Source organism: Gossypium raimondii, chromosome 13, assembly GCF_025698545.1.
Source record: "Gossypium raimondii isolate GPD5lz chromosome 13, ASM2569854v1, whole genome shotgun sequence".
NCBI classification, from domain to species: domain Eukaryota; kingdom Viridiplantae; phylum Streptophyta; class Magnoliopsida; order Malvales; family Malvaceae; genus Gossypium; species Gossypium raimondii.
In genome coordinates this window covers 35400804-35425209 of record NC_068577.1, presented here as the reverse complement: position 1 = coordinate 35425209, position 24406 = coordinate 35400804, and the positions used below count along the sequence as shown (strand labels likewise).

Below are 24406 nucleotides of genomic sequence, written 5' to 3'. Positions count from 1 at the left end.
ATCTTAACTTTAATCGTTCCAACACCTGCAATTTTACACGTAACATTATTTCCCATCAAAACAACACCTTCAGACACTGTTTCATAAGTTGTAAACCAATCCTGATTGGGACTCATGTGGAAGGTGTAGCCCGAATCAATGATCCACTCTTTACTCACTTTAGAATTGTTGATAGAAGTAACTAGAAGTTCACCATCACTGTAGTCTTCTACAACATTAGCTTCACCAGATTTTTCTAGTTGTTTTCCCTTTTGATTCGTAGCCTCCCTTTTGATCTTGTGTAACGACACGATAGTCACGGGTATCGAAAATTACATTTTTGGGTCTCCATTTCATAAAATGTATTTGTAAATATTTATTAAAAATATTTACGAAGTTAGTTGTGTGGTTAATTAGGTTTTGGTTAGGTGAATTTGTATAAATTAAGAGTAATTAGGTATAGGGACTAAATTGCATATAGGGTGAAAGTTGAATTATAGATTAAAGAAAAGGTAAAGGGACTAAATAAGCAGTTAAATCTATTCCAACAAGTGGATGGTGTTGGTGAATACATTTGTAAAAATAATATACATATGTATATAATAATAAAATATGTATTAATTAATATTTAAGTATAGATATTATATTGTTATAATAATAACAAAGTAAATGAAATAATAATAAAACAAAATAAATAAGTAATTAAAAAAAAACAAATAAAGAAATAGAAAAAGAATAGAAAGAAACAAAATTGAAACGACACAGGGAAGGAAAGGAAGAAAAGAAAAAGAGAAAGAAATGAGAAAAAGCTAGGGTTTCAAGGGCTCAAATCTCAATTGGTTAGTCAATTTAGTCCATTTTCTTGTAATTTTTATGTTTTTAGAATCCCAATATTAAATGCTACCCAACCTATGTCAAAAATTTAGAAATTATTGAGTTTTTAAATGTTGTCTATATTGAATAATTTGAGTATTAGGGATTAAATTGATAGACTTTTAAGTTAGAAATGAAAAGGGATTAAATTTTAGAATAAATTATAAGTTTTGAGTATTAGGGACTAAATTGTGATAATTTAAAATTTATAGATTTAAGTGAAATTAGAGAGTTAAATCTAGTTTAAAGTGGAAATTAAATGAAAATATAGAATTAATTGTGAAAAAATAAAGTTAGTCTCGGTTTAGGGACTAAATTGGAATTTAGGCAAATGTTGAATAAAAATTGAAAATATTCAATGTGAAATTGAATTGTATTAATGAATTTTAATTGTTTTAATTCTGTAGCTAACGTTGTGCCGGAAACCTCGACTAAGAAAGGAAAAGATAAAGTCAACGAGGAATAGCTCGGAAATTCTAGTTTGTATTTCTATAATCCGAAACTAGTTATTAATTGTTGTAATTTTTATTTAATGTATATGGTAAGTGTTGAGTTAAGTAATTGATATTTTGATAATTGATTGAATGAATTGAATTGGTAGATATATATATTGAATGGATTATTTTTGAATTGAAATGATTATATGTGTAATTATGTGATTATATGAAAAATCAGTATTGGATATTGATTATATCTGAAATGCGAAATTAAACCCTATTAACTATATCGGGCTGAGTCGGATATAGATGGCATGCCATAGGATTGGAAGAGTTTAGGGATTTCTTCGACTTCGAGTCGATGAGACACTGGGTGTCAATTTACTACCTCGGATTAATTCGATAATGCACTAAGTGCTAATTTACTTCAGTTTAGCCGATGAGACATTGGGTGTCAATTTATTTCTTCGAATTATCCGATGAGGTACTAGGTACTAAAGGTGTTCATGGGCCGGACCGGGCCCAGAAAAAATTTCAGCCCGCGTCCTAGGCCCGGTCCCGGCTCGACCCTAAATATGGGAATGGAATTTTATCCAGGCCCGGCAAGGGAAAAAATTCTTAAGCCCGAGCCCAGCCTGGCCTATTTTTTAATAAACACCAAAATTTTATTTTAAAAATAAAAATAAAAAAAATATTTTAAAAATATTTTAAAAATAAAAATATATTTATTTATTATATATTCGGGCCGGGCCCTGGCCAAAAAAGTGGTGCCCGAGGCCCGACTCGTTTTCTAAACGGGCCTCTTTTTTTTGCCCAAACCCATATTTCGGGCCTATATTTTTATCCGAACCCTCCCATATTTTAGGCAGGTCATCGGGCTGTACCGGGCCGCCCAGCCCATGAGCACCTCTACTGGGTACTAGACCTGTCCATGGGCCGGGCCGGGTTCAGGCCGGGCCTAGAAAAAAATTTTGGCCCAACTCTTAGGCCCAGACCCGGCCCGGCCCGAAATATAGGCCTAAAATTTTACCCAGTCCGGTCAGGAAAAAATAATAAGTCTAACCCTACCTACCCGATTTTTAATAAACACAAAAAAATTTTAAAAATAAAAAATAAAAATATTTTTAAAGTATTTTAAAATTAAAAATAAAAATAAAAATATATTTTTATGTTCGGTAGGGCAATGTAGCTCGGCCAAAAAGTTGAGCCGAGCCTGCCCATTTTTTAAACAGCCTCATTTTTTACCCAAGCCAATATTTGGACCTATATTTTTACCCGAACCCTCCCATATTTGGTGGTTGTTTGTCGGGTCAGTTTACCCATGGACAGTCACTGGGTACCAAACCGGTGTGTTTTGGTTGGATCCGTACCGTCGAGTTCGAGTCGTGTTAATAGGGGTAATTAAATGAAATGATACTATGATTGGTATTGGAAAACATTGAATGTGAAATGAAAATGAGACACATGAATTGTGTATTATATTATGAAAAGCTATTTGAATAGCAAATATGAGATTTGAAATGGCAAGTGATGAAAATTGAATATGTTATGAATGATGTGTTTATGAAATTGATTAATTGAATGATTAATGTTATGGTGTGATTAAATGTATATATTGTAATATCTTGCCTTTAAATTATTTGGATTATAGAAATACCACTGAGTTTATACTCAGTGTAAAGTTTTATGTTCTGTGCGCAAGTTAGGTGCTTAAGTTTGATTGCCGATTCAGCATCCATCAACGATCCTGAACTCAAAACGTGGTGATGTATATCTCTTTTTGTGTCGACATGTACTCAGGGCGTCTAAATGTTAAATATTTTGTGGATTGATTGTAAATAAGATTATAAGTTAATATTGGTTGGTTATATAGATATGAGTATGTGTTATGTTAAGGCTATAATATGGCATGTTTTAAATTAGTGCATAAATGAATATGATATAGGCAAATTGGAATGAATTTGGTATCTTTACAATTTTGATTTGAATGATGTTTAAATTAATATGTTTTGATAATATAATTGTGGTACCTATGAGGGTACATTGGTTAGACATCTAGGTTGATTAATTTGACATGTTTTGAAGGTATTTGATCGTATTTTGGATTGGTTGAATTAATGATTTTAAAGTTGCTTGGTGTTTAAGATTGCAGGGAATTAGTAAACTTGATGTCTAAGGTTCATTTTAAGTCCACACGGCTAGACACACGGGCGTGTAACTGGACCGTGTGAGGCACACAACTAATACATGGACGTGTGGTTTGGCCGTGTGTCCCCTGCAACTTAAAAATTTCAAAACAAAATACTTAGGTATTTTCACACGGGCAAAGACACGGGTGTGTGTCTCAGCCGTGTGCCACACACGGCCTAGAACACGGGTGTGTGACTTGGCCGTGTGAACCCTGCACTTTAACATTGTAAGTTAGTATGCTCACACGACCTAACACACGGGCATGTGGCTTGGCTGTGTGACATAAGTCAGTGAGCACCCAATTTTGGACACAGCCTAAGACATGGGTGTGTCTCTTGACTGTGTGAGCCACACGGCCTGGCCACACGGGCATGCGCTATTCCTTTGAAAAATTTTGAGTTTTTGGAAAAATTTTCCAAGTACCCGGTTTAGTCCCAATTTGTTTTTAACACATATTTTGGGCCTCGAAGGCTCATTAAAGAGACAATATGATTAATTTATGATATGTATGTTAAATGATATATATATTGTAATGCCCTAAATTCAAGGTTATCTGAACAGTGGTTTCATAGTCACAAATCCGATTTAAAGATAAATATATTTTAATATTTTTGCATGAATATTGATATGATAGGAAAATCGTATGAAAATATAGATAGAAGAATTTTACCGATTTAGTGATTAGTTAGAAAAAGAAATTATTGAAGAAATTGGGTAAAATAAGGTATCAAGACCTCGATCTAGTAAAATTGAGTCTGAAATATTCTTATAAATATTTATGAAGTGTTAGTAATATGGTATTAAATTTTTGTTACAAAATTTTAATGTCTGGGTAGTCAATTAAGTGAAAAGGACTGAATTGAAAAAGGTATAAAAGTTACTAGAAGGATTAAATAGCTCAATTGTTAAATGAGGAGGGACATAAATTGAAAATAAGCCCAAAAGAAGATATTTTGGGCGGCATAAGCTGAGAAAAATCAGGAGAATTGGTGAAATAAGGGTAAAATGGGAAAATAACAAATTTTACTAACATAAAAATGGGACCAAATTGGAATATCTAGAATTCTCTTTATTTTTCTGCATTCTCATCAGCCAAAAACGTCCTAAGGGTTTATTTAAGCTGTTTTTTTCATAATTTTTGCACCAAGTGAGTTAATCCTTGCCTTTTTCTTGTAATTTTTGTGTTTCTAAGACTTTTACAACTAAGTCCTATTACTAAATTCATTAGTTTTTGATTTTATGAATGAAATTGAAAGTTGCTATGAATATGTACTGGAATTTTATGATGAAATAGCATGAAATTGAAGCTTTAATTTGTTTATGAGATGATTTTATTAGGTAATTTCAATAGAAATTGATTTGTAGGACCTAATTGTGAAAATGTTTGGAATTAAAGTCTAGTGCTAAAATTCTGATTTCCAAAGGTTATAAAGTAGTTTAAAGTGATGGGTTAAAGTGTTAATTGAGAAGAATAAGCCCAATTGAGAGGTTAAATTGAGCAGGGATGAAATTATCATTTATTGAAAGCATAGGGGGAAAATGGTAATTAACATCATGCACTAAAATAGTTCGGACAGCAGTAGTAGTTTAACTTTGAAAAATCACCAAAAATTGTAGAGATCGAATTAGAGAATGAATAAAATATTAAATTAAAGCTTATTGAGTCTAGTTTCTTATAAAATAAACAATGTAAGCAATGAAATTGTAAATCATGAGATATAATAGATTTTGTGAGACAATGTCAGAATGAATTCGGGTTCCCCTGTTCTGAATTTGGAAAATCATAAAAAATTGGATAAAAATAATTATGGGCTTAAATTTATATGTTTAAAATTATTAATGAGTCTATTTTTAAAAGAAATAATCGAGAACATCATCTGAATTCTGTACAATAAGATAATTAATTTTTAGTGAAGAGGGGTCGGAACTGTCGAATAGTGAAACAGGGGAAACTTTAAAGAATAAACTGTACTTATTGGCTAAACCAAAAATTCTGAAAATTTTATGGTAAGAAGATATGTGAGTCTAGTTTCGGGAAAAATTATCGGATCTTAATTTGGAGTTCCGTAGCTCAAGATATAAATAATTTAGTGACTATAATTCAATGAGACAGCTTTGAATGAACTATAAATAATAATGAAATTATAGAGAATGTTACATATGAACATGAAATGTGTTAGATTAATGATTAAATTTATTTATTTAGATCCAGAAAATTCAAATACGAAGCTAGATCGAGGAAAAGAAAAAGTTCAGGATTAGTAGATTTTTGTTTACGAACAAGTATCGAGGTAAGTTCGTGTAACTTGAATTGTATTCTTAAATGCCTAAAATGTTTGTTATTGATGTGAATATGATTTGAATGTTCATTATATGAAAATTGATGAAAAATTAATATATTTGATAAAAAGGAGAAGAAATCCCATTTGAATGGAAGGAAAATTCGATGGATCTTTGAAAAGGAATTGACGGTAAAAAGGATCTAGCCCGAAGGGTGATCCTATTCTGATATAGCCTTCCCGAAGAATATGTGGAGAATGGATTTAGCCCGGACGGGTAATCTGAATTAGGGTTTGAATTTAGCCTGGACTGGTAATTCAGATCCAAGCTCATTAGAGTAATTGTCGTTGCAGGGGATTTAGCCTGGACTGGTAATCCCGACAATACTCTATGAGTTTATATTACAGGGGATTTAGCCTGGACTTGTAATCCCGCTATAAGGATGATGTTCGCGGGAGTGTGCTCTCTAAAATGGAAATATGCGCACATGAATATGAATTGACAGACCTGGATTTGTACACTAAAGTGTACACCTGAAAATCCATCAAAATTCTGAGAAATTCAACGGGATAAATATGGAAAAATAACAAGGAAATGGAAATCATGGTATTGATGAGCTCATCAATCATGGTATATATATTATTGATACATGAAAATTATTGAACTAACTTGAATGTTGAGTTTGTACATGTTAAGGGAATAATGCATTGAATGGATGTATGAATGTTTATTGCATTGTATTGAAAATATTAGGTAAGTATAATTCTTATTACATGAGCTTACTAAGCACAAAGTGCTTACCTGTTTCCTTTTCCCTTGTGTTGTAGTGTTAAGAGCTCGGAGGTTGGATTTGGTCGGAGACTCATCACACTATCAACCTCAAATCTTGATATATAAAGAAAATTTATTTTGAAAATCAATGGCATGTATAAGCTAGTGAAGTAAATGTTAATGTGAAATGAATGTATGGTTAGCCATTGGTATGGCTAACAAATTTTGGTTTTAGCATGTGATGAAGTTATCTTATGAATATGTTAAATCTATCTTGAAAATATGTTGAAATGGATTGGTTGTGTTGGATTGGTCTCGGTTTAAAAATTGCAGGGAATATTAGATATTTATACAGGGGTTATATTGAGTTTATAAAAAAAAAAACTTTGGGATTTTGCGAAAAATTTCTTATGGTTTCGATTTATTCCCGATTTGGTCCTGATGTATGTTTTGGGCTTTGAAGGCCCAACCAAGGGATGTCATGACATGTTTCGATAAATGAATAGTATTTAACTCGTAATAATGGAAAATTAATTCGGTAAAATCTGGTAATGCCTCATACCCTATTCCGGCGACGAATATGGGTAGGGGGTATTACATATATAATGTCTGTATTTAATCTGAAAAGTCAAGTAATGCTCTGTAACCCTGTTCCGACGACGGATAAGGGTTAAAAGGTGTTACATCTTGTTCTGCAGCTTATAGCACTAAGATTTAATGTACCCTTTTTTTTTCTTGCAGAAGTTACAAGTTTTACCCCTGTTTGAAGACTTTGATTTACCTTTAGATTTACGCAAGGATTTCGTTCCTGTGTCCTTCCACGATCGTCATAAGCATTTCTATCTTGTCTCCCATGAACAATGAGACCCTCTCCTTGAGAGTCAGGTTTAACTACAAGATGATTCATCTTATCATACGAGGTCAAAGAATTATAAACCTCATCAACTGTGAGAGACTCGCGGCTATATAAAATCGTATCTCTAAAGGTTGAATAAGACGGGGGCAACGAACAAAGTAGAATAAACCCTAGATCTTCCTTATCATACTGAACCTTCATGGCCTCAAAGTTTGAGAGAAATTCTTTAAACACTGTTAAGTGTTCGTGCACAGACGAACCTTCCTCCAAACGATGAGAATAAAGACGCCGCTTCATATGAAACTTGCTGGTTAGAGTTTTCGACATACATATTTGTTCCAGCCTCTTCCATAATGCAGCAGCGGTCTTCTCCTTCATCATATCTTGTAAAATTTCGTTAGACAAATGCAGATGTAATTGTGTTAACACATTTTGATCCTTACGCTTCTTCTCTTCATCCGTTAATGTCAAAGACATCTTATCTATCCCTAGTAGGGCATCCTCCAAGTCCATCTGCGCAAGAACTGCTTGCATCTTAATCTGCCACAACGCAAATCTAGTGTTGCGATCCAACAGTGGAATTTCATACTTTAAAGACGCCATTACCGTGATCAATATGAACAACCCGGAAGCTCTGATACCAATTTGTAAAAAATAGAATGTCGGTAATGGCAATATATCGCAAATAAAAAAATAAAAATAAAGAACACACAGGTTTTTACGTGGAAACCCTTTCGGGAAAAAAACCACGGGTAGAAGAGAAGAAAATTCACTATGTCGAATTTGAATGATTTTAAGAAGAGTAGGCTATGTCTATTTATAGGCTTGTGTAAAACCATATTCTAATAGGAGTGTAGTAAGATTGAAACACCTTATTCTAACCAATATCAAATAGATGGAGTTTAATATGGTTTAAAAAACCTTATTCTAAAATAAAATAAAATAAAATAAAAGAAGTGTAATTCTTTATGAATTTTACTTTTATTTTATTTTACCACTGTATTTTATTTAAATAAGGATCTGGGTCACTTAATTCTAACAACATGAACATGAGTTGGAACGGAATAGATCTCTTCTTGCGAAACGGTAATTAGTTTGTTGCTCCTCATTTAGTGTTTCATATTTGGAATTTGGTTGGAAGAAGACATAATAGGGTGTCTTGGTTGTTGGGCTCTAAGCAACAATATAATTGAAATAAAATAGAGAAAAAGATTCCCATAGGTAATTTGGTTTTTCTATATTAACATTAAAATAATAATTGTAGTTGAATTAAACGAAGTGATCTCAAATTCAATTAAAATAAACTATTCTTTTAGCCTTATTGAATTTATTAGTTTTGTAGCAATAAGTTTACATTATTTTCGCTGATATGAAGCACATCAATAAAATTCAATCTAATCCAACATTTTGGAACCAAGGGTTGACCGACAGGGATGCAAAATTGTGGGTATTTTAGGAATTTGATCTTATAAGTTTAAAATTATGATAATGACCTAATTTCAAGATTAAACATGAGAATGATTTGATTTTTGTATTGGAGTTGGGTGCCTCTATTTCCAAGCAGTACCACCTTAAAAATCTAAAAAAATAAAAATAAATTTTTGATACCGCGTAACAAATTGATAGCACCGAACTAAAGCGTGCAAGGACAAAACATTCAGGGGACCTGATGTAGTAATTACCTTTTTTAGATTGGCTAAAAAAAGAGTGCGAGTATATGGCATCTAATTAAACCTTCTATTTGCATGTTAGTTCTATCCCCTTTTAAAATTAAATTTAAATATCGCTTAAAAAATATAAGAATAATAAAATAAAACCTTCTATTATTTTTATTTTTTAAAACAATAAACTTAAAACTATATAAAATTCTTATTTAAATTACCTAATATGTACTTCAAAATTTATTAGAATTTAAAAATTTCAATTCAATCCCTAGCATATTTGAATTTAGATAAACTTGAGGAAATTTTTGAGGGCATATTCGGTAATTTAAATAATAATTATATATTTTAAAATTTTATTGTTTTTAAAAAAATAAAAAAATTGAGAAGGATTTATTTTGTTATTCTTATATCTTTTAAGGCTATTTAAATTTAATTTTAAAAGAAGACAGACTTAACATGCAAATAGATCAAAAGTTTAATTAGGTGCCGAAATACATTATACATTTTTTCCAACCAATCTAAAAAGGATAATTATTTCATCAAGCCCCTGAACATTTTAACCTTGCACGCTTTAGTCCGATCCGCTAATTTGTTAGGCAGCACCAAAAAATTATTTTTTATTTATTTTATTTTTAGGGTGATGCTGCTTTGAAAAGTGACGACACCCAACTCTACTGTAGAAATCAGGTAATTCACATTATTAATCTTGAAATTGGGTCATTTTTTTAAAATTTATAGGATCAGATTATTAAAAAAGCCCAAAATTGACAACTATGCCTTAATGATAGTGTAAATCGTGTTGCACAAGTAATTTAATATAGTTTAATGTGTAATGTTTTATATGAACTTTAATTCTATATAATTTTATTCATTATATTTTGATTTGATTTTTATAAACTAATATAATTATTAATATAACATTATTTTACGTTTACATATTAGATATATAAATAATTATATTTATTCAATATAAAAATAAATTAATATATTTATTTTTTAAATATATAAAATTGAATTAAAATCAAAATTTTAATATTTATGATGTAAAAAAATATGTGAAACAGCCTAAATTACCATATATTTCAAGAAATGAAAGAGGAATGAAGAAGTGAAATGGAACAGCCTAAATAATTATTTAAGCAAAAAAGGGATTGGAGCCCGAGGCCGAGGCCGAGGCCGAGCCCAAGCCCGAGCAGGTGACAGCGAGACTAGTAGGTAGGTAACAGAAACAGATCGAACGGATGAGAGCGAAAGAAGTCCACGCGGCAAGAATCCCCTTAGGGTTAGCGAGCAGCAAACCAAAAATTTGGATTTGCCGCGCTACTCTCGCCTCATGGCTGGAGTCAGTGGGAAACCAAAAAAAAGAAAAAAGGATTGTGAAATGTCAAATCTGCCAAACAGAACCCACCACAGCACAAAACACAGCTTAGGATTTTGGCATTATCACATTACCCCAGGTTCGGAATCGGAACCAAACATAATTAAATATTAATTACCTAAATAACTCAAGACCATGAATTAATTAAAAGGACTAATCAATCAATTAGTATCCCCTCTAATCTAATCCTTCCTCTGATTCCATTACAAAATTAAAACATCCTCGGATCCGATCTCATCTTAGGGGGAAAAATTCACAGAGCAGAGCACAACCCAAAACACAAGCTTATTCGCAAATCCCATGTTCAAAACTTCATTTCTGCTTTGCTTTGAGGCAGATACAGTGAAGAGAAGAAAAGTGAAGCTGCTACCATAGGTCGGTGATTCTTTTCCTCGCTCTTTTTTATTTTGTTTGTTTTTCTGTAAAAGCCAAAATTATTTTCTGGATTTTTTTTCTCTGCCTTTTCTCTCGTTCCGAGTACAGCGTTGTTTCTGTTTCATCTTTCTTTCCGCTTTCCCAAGAAAATTTTTTCTTTTTTTCCATTTTCAAACTATTTCAAATTTGAATTTTATTTTATTTTATTTTTTCCCCATATTTCAAATTCAAAAAGCTGTTCTCTCTCTCTCTCTGCCAGTCTCTTTCTTATTCTCTCTCTATGTCTTGATAAATAATTACAAGACTTTATTATACAGATGGTTATGGTTGTGGTTTATAACACCTCTATCGCTCTCCTTCCATTACGTATCTATTTAGCTTTCTCTCTTTTTTCTTTTTTTTTCTCTTCGCTTGGACCAGGTTTATTCCATCCATTTCATTGCTTCCAAATATTTGTTCTTCTCTTAAATCTTGTGAGTATTATTATTGCATTATATCTTTATATTTTTCAAACTTGTTGCTTGCTGTCCCACTTGAATTAAATGCACAACCACCGTGTTCACATGCAGATATGGCAGCACAGATTGCTACAACCAAAGACTAGGACTCTTTCCCTAAGTCATTTGTTCTTTTTTGGTTTTTTTTTTTTGCCCCCTTCAAGTGTCTGTGCATGCATTCACGATCAGATCTTCAACTCACCCTTGGATCAAGAACGTGCTATCCCTGATGTCAGTGTCTAATCAATCATCCCTGTCGTCTTCATCATCTTCTATGGATTTTGATCCTTTATTGAAGGATTTGAATGAGAAGAAGCAGAGTTTCCGGCGTAACGTGGTGTCGCTGGCGGCGGAGTTGAAGGAGGTAAGAAGCCGTTTGGCGTCGCAGGAGCAGTCATTTGCTCAAGAAACCCTAACAAGACAGGCATGTGATTGCTGATGGTGCCTCCTTTTCCGTGTCTTTTTGTGTTAAACTTTCAGTTCTCATTTGAATATCTCTTTTTGGGTCTTTCTTTGTGGGGTCAAGAACTTGTTTACTGGTAAACCTGATTTCGCTTCTTTTTTTATTATTATTTTTTAAATCAGGAAGCGGAGACAAAGGCAAGGCACATGGAAGAGGAAATATTTAAATTGCAGACGAGGTTAGAGGAAAGAAATGGGCAGCTTCAAGCTTCAGCCTCTGCTGCTGAGAAGGTCCCCCACATAAATTCTGGTTCTTGAAACTTTTTTCATTTCTTTTGCTGATTAATTAGCCTAATAATGCCGTGGTTATATTTCATTTATTCATGATTTGGAAAGGACCCATCATGTCCTAATGATTGTATTATCTGCTATGGTGGTTGATCTGTCCTTAAATGGAGCTTTTATTTTATCTTGATCTTTTGAAGTTTTTGATGATGATCCACGCATCTTTTATCAAGCCTTTTTGGCTTTTCCTCTTTAGTTATGTGTTTGGGGAGCCCATCAAAGGAAAGGTGACCAAGTGTTTTTGATCTTATTTTAATATTTCCTCTTTATTGAAATTTGTATAATTCGGGAAATTGTTGTCTTTACACATAAGATTAGGGTGGTCACTAAATTAGACTTTATGCAGCCATGCAACACCCTCCATATTTTGCTAAGTTATAAATTTACTTCTAATTTCTTCTCTGTCTAAGTAATTCGAAGCCACATGGAAACAGCTTTCACCTTTTTTAAGTGTACTAGGAGGAATGTTTATGATTTAATCATGAAGCATTAGGTTATGGTAATGTTCTTACATAATTGTTAAATTTTATATATTTCAATAAATATGTTAAATCTTTAAACCTCATGTTTTGAGTCTTACTAAATATTGCACCAATTTCGACCTTTGCTGGTATTCCCTGTACTAATTGCTGACATGTTTATTGTTGCTTTATAGAAGGCACCGGTTAGATAGGAAATACGGCTTCAAAATTTCCAACTTTGGATACCAGTGGCTGTTAGATCATAATTGTTTTTTGACTTAATCATTCTTAAAGAAGCTCAAATATGTCTTTCCGCATTGAAAAGTATATGATCTTATGTGAAATGCAATAGTGTGGATGGTTATGAAGCTACCTTAGGCCTCTATTTATAATCTTGCTTCCAGTTCATCATCTATTTTACCTTTCATGTAAAGTATGTCCTTTGGTGTTGCTGCTTCAATGATTTTCCTTTTCCGTTTGCCAAATCCAGTTGCATGATTCTGATATGACTTTGTAATTTGCCTCTCAGTACCTTAGGGAATTGGATGATCTTAGATCACAGCTTTCTGTGACACAAGCAACTGCTGATGCTAGTGCAGCATCAGCTCAGTCAGCGCAACTGCAGTGTGTAACGTTGTTAAAGGAGTTGGATGAGAAGAATAGTTCATTGAAGGAGCATGAGGATCGTGTAACTAGGTTAGGAGAGCAACTAGATAATTTGCAGAAGGATCTCCAGGCTAGGGAATGTTCGCAAAAGCTGCTGAAAGATGAGGTCTTGAGAATTGAGCATGATATCATGCAAGCTGTTGCTAAGGCTGGAGCAAATAAGGACTGTGAGCTCAGGAAACTTTTGGATGAGGTTTCTCCCAAGAATTTTGAAAAGATTAATAAGCTTTTAACCGTCAAGGATGAAGAAATAACCAAACTGAAAGATGAAATCAGGATTATGTCAGCGCACTGGAAGCTTAAAACCAAAGAACTGGAATCACAGGTATTTTTATGTGTATGCATAAGCTGCCTTTGAATTTTATTATCGTTTCACCCTTTTATATAGATATATTTATAATATATTTTTTAACGATTATTTATCTATTTTATGGGGCAGTTAGAGAAACAGCGGCGAGCTGATCAAGAACTGAAAAAGAGGGTGTTGAAGTTGGAATTTTGTCTCCAGGAAGCTCGTTCTCAGACACGAAAACTCCAAAGGGTAATATTAGTATAATGCTACATTCTTAAAGAATGATTTTAGTGATCGTATGCTGCTAATGTGCTGTTTCTTAGAAGTTTGGTTGCATCAGAACTGAAAATGCTTGGATTGCTAATCTGTTTAGATCCTTGTTTGAACTTTTCATTGTGCTGATCCAGTCTCCTGAAACACTTTTTATTGTATAAATAATGGTTGAGGGCCATATTTTTCCCTTTGAACACACTGTTTTACTTTCAGTGTGAGTTGGATATCATTCAGTGAGCTCATGCTACTAATTTTGGCAGATGGGAGAGCGAAGGGACAAAGCTCTGAAAGAACTTAGAGATCAGCTGGCAGCAAAACAACAAAGCGGAGGCGTTGGTGCTGAGAAACAGAATTTCTGGGAAACATCGGGTTTCAAGATTGTAGTCTCCATGTCAATGCTGATCTTGGTGGTGTTTTCAAAGCGGTGATTTCATTTAGTTATGTAGTTATTGTGTATAATAAAATACCTGAGGAGTTTAGGAAAGCTATAGAACCATTCCCTTTGTAGAAAGAAAGGCTTGTAGATGTAGTACAGGAGATTTTTTCGTAGTATCAGTCGAAATGCTTGTCTATCCTCATTCTGAGCGAGATTGAGGAGGTGACTGAGTGTTATAGCAACATGCATGACAATTTTTTCTTCCTTTTCCATTATGGATTATTAGCTGTACTGCGCACCATCATGATGACGCAACTTTTATCAATTTTGTGTTGCTGCCATGACATATGATATGAAGTAGGGGATAGAAGGAAAAAGTATCTACCTTAATAAAATACCTCTAAAATGCATTGTTTCTCTGTTACTATATACATATCTGTTCAGTGAGAACTCGAGATTACAGCAGTTGAGGATGCCAAACAAAAAGGGAGGCTCAGGAATCCCTGAAAGTTGAGCCAACCAAGCTCCTTGAACCATAGGGATTCGGAACTCAAACTAGAGCAAGTCAGGCTTCCCTTAAGTATATCAACAACCGAAAGCCATGCGAAAACAAAAAGAACACAAACATAATAAGGGGGCCTAAAAGACAAAAGTAGAGGCTCATCATGTATGCCTCGGATAAGAGGTCAAGCTTCAAACGCCTCCCGAAGCTCGGTTCCCTTGCCGGTCATACTCTCAACCAATCGAGGGCTGTCACTTGGAATCACGGACTGGCAGAAGGGAAATGACAGACGTTGAGAGGGTAAGGCAAGTGTAACAGGCAAAAGAGGACTGCAAGGATGTAGGGAGAAACTGCAACAAAAAGACATACATGGGGAAACCACTTGAAAATTCAATCTCTTCAAAAGGGAGAACAGAGAGAAAGCGTACAGCAGATGCTTGGCAACTGTACGTTTCTTTTATTTTTATATGTTATTGAAGTCGAAAGACCCCTATAATATTTAAAATATATATATCGAAGTAAAAACAACTCAGGGCATATTTGCCAAAATAAAACAAATTTTTATTCCCCAACCCGATTTACACCTGAAAAAAACAAAATTGTGTCAGCCGAGTTGAAAAGGAGGGAAAAATTATTTTTAATAATAACCTGATTATTGACTCAAAAACTGGTGACCGGAGACCAGTCACATCAACTCAGGCGAGTCAAAATCAGTCTACAAGGAGGTCATTTCGGGCCGACTTTTGCAGGCCAAAATCGGGCTACACAAAGCTATTTCCAGGCCATAGGCAAATTACTGCATACTGACGCAGCTGAAATCCATTTTGTCAAGTCAATTTATATGCCTTTCAGGCCCACTGGCGCTAAATTGTCTAAGTATGCTGAAAATTTTAATTCGCGTTTTAGGTCATTTTTTTTAATTTAGAGAAATAGTTTTTTTTTTGCTAGTGTGTAAAAGAGGGTTAGTTGGATACGCTTTTTTACCACTTATACAGAAAGCTCGTCCAACTAGACATGCTTTTCTCTAACGGTCATTTTCCTAACAGCTCTTTAAAAGTTGTCGAACGGTAAAAAATTTTAAAAGGCAACGGTAAATATTTTTTATAAATACCAGTCTATTTTTTTTTTATTTTTTCGCTCAAATTCAACTCTCTATTCTCTCTAAACTTTTATTTCTCTCAATTTTTGTTAGAAATTTTCCTATACACTTTGTTTAAAAATACTATAGTTTTATTTAATTATTTTGTATATTAAATTCGATTAAATTTTTACGAATGACAAGCTCTTTGATTCGTTTCAACGGAAAACACATTTTTGTCGCTCAAGCGATAATAGTAGGAAGAAATTTTAAATATCGTTATTTTCAATTAAGTTAAATTTAAAGTTCTTTAATTTTTAAAATATTTTATTTTGTTGATATAAATAGACGGATGATCATTTTTTTGGAGGAGTTTATACATAATTTGTCAAAGGGCCCAGCCACCAAAATTCGTGGTTATCTACAAGATGCGATATTCTTCCATGTGTGTCTCGTATGCTCAGGGGCTGCAATTTGGTCCTACACTCATCAACGCATTGGTGGAAAGATGGAGACCCGAGACACACATGTTCCCCCTTCCATGCGGCAAACGTACATCACTCTTAAGGACGTAGCTTTACAACTCGGTTTGCCGATGGATGGGTCAGTCGTTACGGGGCGAGGGATTGTCCTCGGTAAAAAGGACCTTTGCGAGACAATTTTGGAAAAGGTGTCGAACAAGTTTCAAGGTGGCCGGATAGATATGAAGTGGTTGGAAACTAATTTCAAAGAACTTCCTCCGAATGCGTCTGATATTGTCAAAGAACAATATGTCAGAGCATTCATCTCGGGGTTAATCGGGGGCATTCTAATGCTTGATAAATCTCAAAATTTGATACACATAAGGTATTACTACACCTAGTTGACTTCAAAGAATGCGGACGACTGAGTTGGGGATCGATCGTGTTGGCCAGGTTGTATTGGGAGTTGTGTTGGGCGAAATAACCGAATAAGATGTCAATCGGTGGTTGTTTGCTGTTGTTGCAGTCACCGGCGTGGTGACGGCTACCATTTCTACATCTTCGGGTGAACGACTCATATATATTCCCGTTGGTGACAAGGTAAAAATCATTTGATAATAATATATAGTTAGTATAATAAATGTTGTTTATTTATTCTATGTTTTAATTAATAATTCGCTTGAATAGGTGGAACCATGGGCCAAGTTACGTAGGACTACCAGAGCACGTCGAAGATATCCGGTTGCTGTTAGACCAACGCTTGAAAGCCGAGGTTAGTTACTGATTTTTTCAAACCTATAACAATTACGCAATAATTTGTAATTTAAAATTCCGTATATAACATAATTTACAATTGTGCATTGCAGTTTGAATGGAAGTCATACGTCGATTTGGATATCATAGAATGCATTTTGTTGGAATTTTTGGCCATTTGGGGTATGTCGGATGCCAAGTGCCATTCATAGTGTACACGACAGTGGAGATGCATGAATCAGATTGAGTGATATGAAAGTTTGGGTGGAGGTAAAATATTTCGCCATCACTACGAGGTATGGAAGTATTGCACAAGCTGGATCTATGGAGGAAGACTGACGAGAATTGGCAAGATTACCACAAGGAATACATCGACTTTTGGGATCGTAGGATGGAATTCTTACCCATCCGCGAACCCTTTTTCTCGTCGGACATAGCAACCTGTTTGGAGTACATGCCCTAGTTCAGAGTCACGGGTAAGCCATATCTACTATTGGTGGAGGCAAGGAGTAGACAACTTCATCAAAAGAGGCCACGACAATCGCTTCAGTAGCGTAGGCTCGGAGGAAGTGCCCAACAGGTTTATCCCCGGCTCCGACCCAACAAGCGCCATCGATATCTATGCCACATTGCAGTTAATTCATTCCACTTATTCCTGTTCATTTTACTAACCCTGTGTTTTTTCACAAGCACCACACTATACACCTCCACAGCACCCTACATCTACACCTCTAGCAAGTATGTTTTTCGGGGCACCTCCATCCCTATCATTCTATGCCCTATGCCGATGCAAATTTTGACACAAATGTTAACACATGTACCGACACTGATGGCGACATCGATGCCGCCATCAATGCCAGTATCGATACTCGAGTCAATCCCAACGTATCTGGATTTTGCTACATCGTACAATTATTCGTTGATTGTTTCACAAACACCCACTACGTCGTTGTTTTATCGAGGTGGGTCATTGGTGCAACCACATTCTCGTGGAGTGGAGGACATACAATAGGAGGCTAGGACAACTTCACACTCTAGCACGGAGGAAGGTGATAGAGGCGAAGATAAAGCCAATGGTGGAGATGAAGATGAAGATGGCAATGGAGATGAAGATGAGTGCAAGGGTCAAGGTGAAGAAGAAGAAGATTAGGACGATGATCACGATGAAAAGGTGGAGCTAGCACTACCGCTTGTACGTAGAAATCCTACACGCAACCATCAACTACCACCCTGTGGCACACATTCGGCCCAAGGATGCCGATAACGTATTTTCTCTTACTTTTTGTAATGTAAATATAAATGACATCAATAAAATATTATAATTTTTTTTTGTATATGTTGCAATTCATAATTATCTTTGTTAAATTCTAATTTATATTGTATGGAAGTTACTATATATAATAAGCAAATTATATTTTGGATAGGTAATATAACACCCCACATCTGGCCCGGTTGCTGGACCCGAGTTACAAGACGCTACAACATCGTAACAATTACACATGCACACATAACTTCAAGTAATAACAATTTTTATCAGTTTAAGCATTTTCAGAAGTGGTCACTACTAGACAAACATTATACGACATTCAAAACAATTTAAATACATGCTTAGAGATCATTTAGCAAAATTTCAAAGAAAAATAACGTAGGTACTAAACACAACAGAATGTATCGATATTTAGTAAAACAGGTATTAATACTAATAAGAAAATTGATACCATTCCAACATTTTGTTTTACCAACTTTCAAACCAAAAATGTTTTATCGATACATAAACAAAAGAATCGATATTTTTACCCCGAGTACCAATACTCGTGAAAGGTATCAATACTAAATTAAGCTACTATTTTCTTGCACATACATTTTAACATCGAGGTATCAAATAATTAAGCCTCGAGCATCGATACCTCTATACAAGTCAACAAGAACACAGTAAAACAGAGGACACAATCATGCTCAACAATTATTCCTTTCAACACGCATCATTAGACACATTACCAATCATCAAACATTCATAAATATAGTTCCAAAAAATACTAAAACTCTAAACTCCAAAATCATAATAAGAAAATAATAATAATCAAATGAAATTTTAAACCCATATTGGCTTTATTCAAAATACCCAAAGTTTATAACACCACCTACTTAAACTTATTGCCTTGCCAGGATCACTTTCTTGGCCGCATCGCTCACACCAAAAACACTACTTGTCTATAAAGGTCTAGTGGGGAGTGTGTGAGCTTAAACAAGCTCAGTGAATGTCGGAATAACCACAAAGTATACACAACATCAAAGGTTAAATAAGAGCATACTACAACACATTTACAACTATATTCTAATCAAGTCAAATTAACATTTTCACACTTCATTAAATCATAAAACTAGCATATACTCTCACATGCAATTACACTCAACTCATATAAATAATTCATTTTATGATAATTAATCAAGACAAAACAACATATTCATGCTTTAATAACTCACAAGTCTAGCTTATATGTTCACATATTTTTACACACAACATTTTTATATGTTAATCACTTTATGATAATTTGGCAACTTGAGACTATGAAACGTAAAAGTGGGCTCTATCACCATACATTGGATACGCGAATCTCCATCACATCAATTACTCAAAGAGTCTAACATATCCCAAAACTGTAGCATAAAGTTAAACACTCTCCAACACACCAACATATCCCAATAAATAGAGCTTAGCTTGACATTCCCTTATCTCTCCGATCTATCTTAGGGCCTCATTGCCTAAAACACAAAGGTGAGTACTCATAATCTTATAGCATGCTAACTATATCCAACGGTTTCATGAGATCACAAGGCCAAAGTATCCACAAATACACACATTTAATTACTGTTCTTATGTACTTAATATCTGTTCAAGAACATCAATTCACATCACAATTCGTACACAAAGCATACTTATCAGATTTACGTTTAATTGCACTTCAAGTGTCACAACTATGCTCATTGAGCTATCACATATTCATTCACATATGAATGCATTAAGTTTTTAACATCACCATATTTTAAGTTTTTAACATCCAAGTCCCTTTTCAAAGTTTAAAATTCAATCAATTCAACTCATCTCACATAGCAAATCATTCACATTTAAGTATTTATAGTTTCAAGTCCACATAATATAACATGATATTCAATCGAAATAGCAAGGCTTATAAAATTGACACAATTATCAAAGTTTTACAAATAAGTCCATTAGAGGATTCAAACTTACAAATACAATTTATTTTTTCTACATACCATGATTAATGTCGATATATATATTTATTAATTTATTAAATATGACTTCATCAAATCATTTTATGAGAATCACTTACCTAGTACCTCAACAAAGCATTTGAATTTATTTTATGTATTTTTAAGTCCATTATTTGCAACAATTCTTTAGTATTATCACTCTTCTATTATTTTGCCTCATCCACCTCTCTATTCCACATCCTTCATATATTTTTATATATACATAAATCTTTGTATCTTAACATATCATGCCTATGTGTGACATTAATTAAGGGTTTTTTTTTCTAATTATACAATACTATTATCAAGGCTGTCCATTTGACTGTCAGTTACTAAATTATTTATATCTCGGCCTACAGGATTCAAAATTAGGATCTGCTTTTTATTCTTGAAACTAGTGAGATTTTTACCATAAAAATTTCATAATTTTTACTTAGTCCAATTAATACAGTAAATTCTTTGAATTCTTCCCTATTTTGCTGCTAAGCAACTCTGACCCTTCTTCATTAAAAATTAAATTTCTTTTAGTACAAATTTTGTATTATGTTACCGTTTGTTTCCTTGAAAATAATCTTTATAATTTTAGGAATATATAATTCATCACTTAAACATATTTTTAAAATCTATAATGATTTTTCAAAGTCAAAATAGGGAACCCAAATCAATCTAACCTTGTCCCACAAAAATCATATATCTCATAGTATAAAATTCTTTTGCTTACATTGTTTCTTCTATGTAGAACTAGACTCAATAGATTTAATTTCATACTTTAATTAACCTCTAATTAGATTTATACAATTTTGGTGAATTTTCAAAGTCGACTACTACTCTTGACCAAAATTGTTTTAGTGCAAAATGTTGGTAACCAAGTTTATAACACCCTCATTTCCTTTATCTACAATATTTCTCATCACTTCCTCTTATTTCCTTCACTAACATATTAAGAACATAAAACTTTATATAAGAAAACTCTACTTTAACATCATTTTCATGCTTTTCAATAATATCAAACTTAAAAATATATTGAAATCTTGATGTTCTTACCTTGTCCTATTGATTTCAAACTTTAACTTGATTTTCTCTCTCCTCCAACTTGTATTTTCTTGATTCCTTGAAATTCTAAGTGAAAATGGTAGATTTTTTATGGAATGACCAAATTGTAAAGAAAGTAAAGTTTTCTTCTTCTCTCCCCTTCACTCACTTGGAAAGATGGGAGAATCATCTTTCTTCTTCTTTTCTTTCTTCATCTTTCTCTCCTTTTATACTAGCTATTTATAATAAAATATTAATAAAATATCTCATTAAAATATTAATAAAGTAATATTTATTTAATTAAATAATTATAAAATATCATCAAAATATCTCTAACATCATCATTGCTTTCTAGAGTTCTCTCTCTTTCTAATTGACCATTTTGTCCTTTATGATCTTTCAAAATTCTATCATTGAATCATCACTTAAATTTGTAAAATTATAATTTAGTCCCTTATACTTTTTTCCGCTTATTTAATTTGGTCCTTATTCATCCATTTTCCTTAATTTCTAGATCCTCCTACCTTTAAGATATTTTCACTATTGGCCTTTCACTTCATCTTTTCCATATTTATACTTTGCCACAAAACTTTTCACATATTTACAATTTAGTCCCTTCCTTAATTTAATACATTATGTATTGCTTCTTGATTTAACTTTCTTTTGATATCTTGCAGGTTTCATTTTCTTTGATGTTATACCTTATTTCGCTAAGATTTTATCTCATATTATTTACTACCAATGTGGTTTTAAGGATATTACAAGACGACCCTAAACATGTCCTTAGTCAAATCAGAAATGAACAAACCGATTGAAAGACTAATATGTCATCTATCAAGTCCAATTGAGGAGATGCCTTATCTTGGGCATTGGAGCAAATTACTTCCAGAAGATAGAGACATACATGTGACTGATTGGATTGACAGTACATCGGATTGGAACCAAGAAGAATAGAACATGAATCCGTTTATGGATTTATTCACTTGTGACGTTCAAAGTGTGGCATACATTAATCCTTAGTGGATGACAGACTATGTATGCGTAACTCATATACTTTGATAGAAGTAAAAGCTTAAGTTCAAATAGAAAAGGAACCAAAAGCTAGTGTGTTAGGTATATGACTTCTGCGGTATGTAGCATCATTCACAATAGTGAAATTCATAGCCCGAGATATGGGTAAATAATATCCTCTCATTGGAATTACATGCTTGGTGAAAAGTAAACATGGTTACGAGTCGTTCGTCTTTGTGATGAATGACATGATTACTATTTGATAGTAATTGACTTTTTATGGAGAAATATGTAATGGTTACCATGAGATAAAATAGGATCATTTTGAGAGAACGAATTTATCCCAAAGAGATTAAAGATATCCTATGAAGGTAACTGACCGCCTCCAAACATGCGAATGTTTGACTAAAAAATACCACACCAAAATATATTAACTTAAATCAGCGGTGTCTGTAAGTATACGAGTCAAATTGTAATATAGATATGTACAACAGAACACAAGGAAGTATTTTGAGTATCGTACCCAAAAGAGGATGAATTAAATTAGAAATCTACTTCTACAATAACAAGTATAAATAGTAACAGTTAAAACTATATTACGACAAATAATAATAGATATAAAAAATCATAAATTAAATTAAACTAAACTAAATAGCAGAAAGTGAACAAACAACTAAATCGAAATAACAAGAAGAAGATTAACTCATTTCAGTGGTTGTAATTAACTTTGGAATTCAGGTTTAGATGGAATTAACTAGTATTACCTCTCAGCCTCTACTAATTAACTAATTGATAGATACTCGCTTATCTTCTGACCTTGTTTAACCCAAATTACTTCCTAGGGTCGTTACTCCTAGGGTCGTTACTCCTAGGGTTTAAGCATACGTAATTTAAAACCAGCTAATTTTTATGCAAAATGTAACACCCCTCACCCGTCTCTATCACCGAATTAGGGTTACAGGATGCTACAACAATTAACATAACAAGGATAGGCTATTTCAATCCAAAGTTTTCTTTGAAACAATCATTAATAGATTTTCATTCAATAAACATATTATTCACACAAAAATGAGACTTAAATTGAGTCTACGAAGCTCTAAAATCAATTCAGTAATAAGCAGGGACTAATTCAAAACATAACATAAAAGTAGGGTAAAAATAGAAAATAGGGAACACACGGCCATGTGACCAGGTCGTATGATAGGGTTGAGGCCGTGTGGTGCAACAACACATAGTTGTGTCCCTAAACTATGTAACAAACTAATGTCGTGTATAAAAGGGTTACACGACTGTGTCGCTAGGCCGTGTAACAGACTGTAGCTGTGTGTACCTAAAGTCACCAAAATCGAATCAAGCACACAGTCATGTCTCAAACCATATGATAGGTCGTGTGTTCCATATGGTACCTTGAAATACAATATATATATATATCAATGCTCTACTTAAGTCCAAATTATACCAATAATCATTCATTAAATCAACTCAAAACACATTAAAGGTATGCTAAAATATGTCATTCGCCTAGTTCTAACTAATATGCCATACTGCACCATCACATCTAACTCAAATGCTAACCAAACCATATCTTTTATCAACTAAAGCATGCTTAGCTTTTACTAAAGTAAAACTTACACACATCTCATTTATACCATTTTTTGGTACCTAACAAAACTTACCATATCCATGTATATCTTTACATCACAATGCATGAACTAGACTTATCAACTAACACATAAACCAAACATTACATCCAAGTTTAACCATTCACAACCATTTCATAATCTAAGATCAAACATGTTATTTCCAACATGCTCTCATCATATACCATTTATGTATACCATAATAATCATTACAATCGAACTATTTACAATACATTACAACTTAAACTTTAAAAAACATGCCACAAAATTGAATTAAGTGAGTCAAAATCTACCAAGATAAAAGCTTGATAATGTGAGCCTTGAGGTTGATCCGTCTATCTAATTCCGCAAAATGTTTACTACAGAAAATAGGAAAATAAATGGAGTAAGCTTATATAGCTTAGTAAGTTCGTAGTTAAATCTAAACCAACTTACCTCATTCTAGCAATTGAAATTAAAACAACTTAGTTTATATTAACCTAACAATCCATTTGCAAGAATAGGTAAGATTTGCACAAAATTAAATCATCAAATATTTCAT

The 24406-nt window shown here is 33.3% G+C and overlaps 1 protein-coding gene across 5 annotated transcripts; it reads left to right on the top strand.

The window, feature by feature from the left end:
• Positions 1–10585: 10585 nt before the first annotated feature.
• LOC105783272 (nuclear envelope-associated protein 2) lies at positions 10586–14440 on the top strand. Of its 5 annotated transcripts, none has more exons than XM_012608629.2 (7): positions 10586–10803; positions 11224–11276; positions 11373–11724; positions 11886–11993; positions 13038–13499; positions 13614–13715; positions 14000–14440. In XM_012608629.2, exons 3-7 carry the CDS (start codon positions 11530–11532, stop codon positions 14165–14167), a joined length of 1035 nt encoding a protein of 344 aa, XP_012464083.1. In that variant the 5' UTR covers positions 10586–10803; positions 11224–11276; positions 11373–11529; the 3' UTR covers positions 14168–14440. The 5 variants fall into 5 exon arrangements, with proteins under 5 accessions (XP_012464083.1, XP_052482568.1, XP_052482567.1 ...); XM_052626608.1 differs by having other exon boundaries at positions 10602–10803; positions 11373–11664; XM_052626607.1 differs by having other exon boundaries at positions 10602–10803; positions 11373–11728; positions 11890–11993.
• The last annotated feature ends 9966 nt before the right edge of the window (positions 14441–24406 follow it).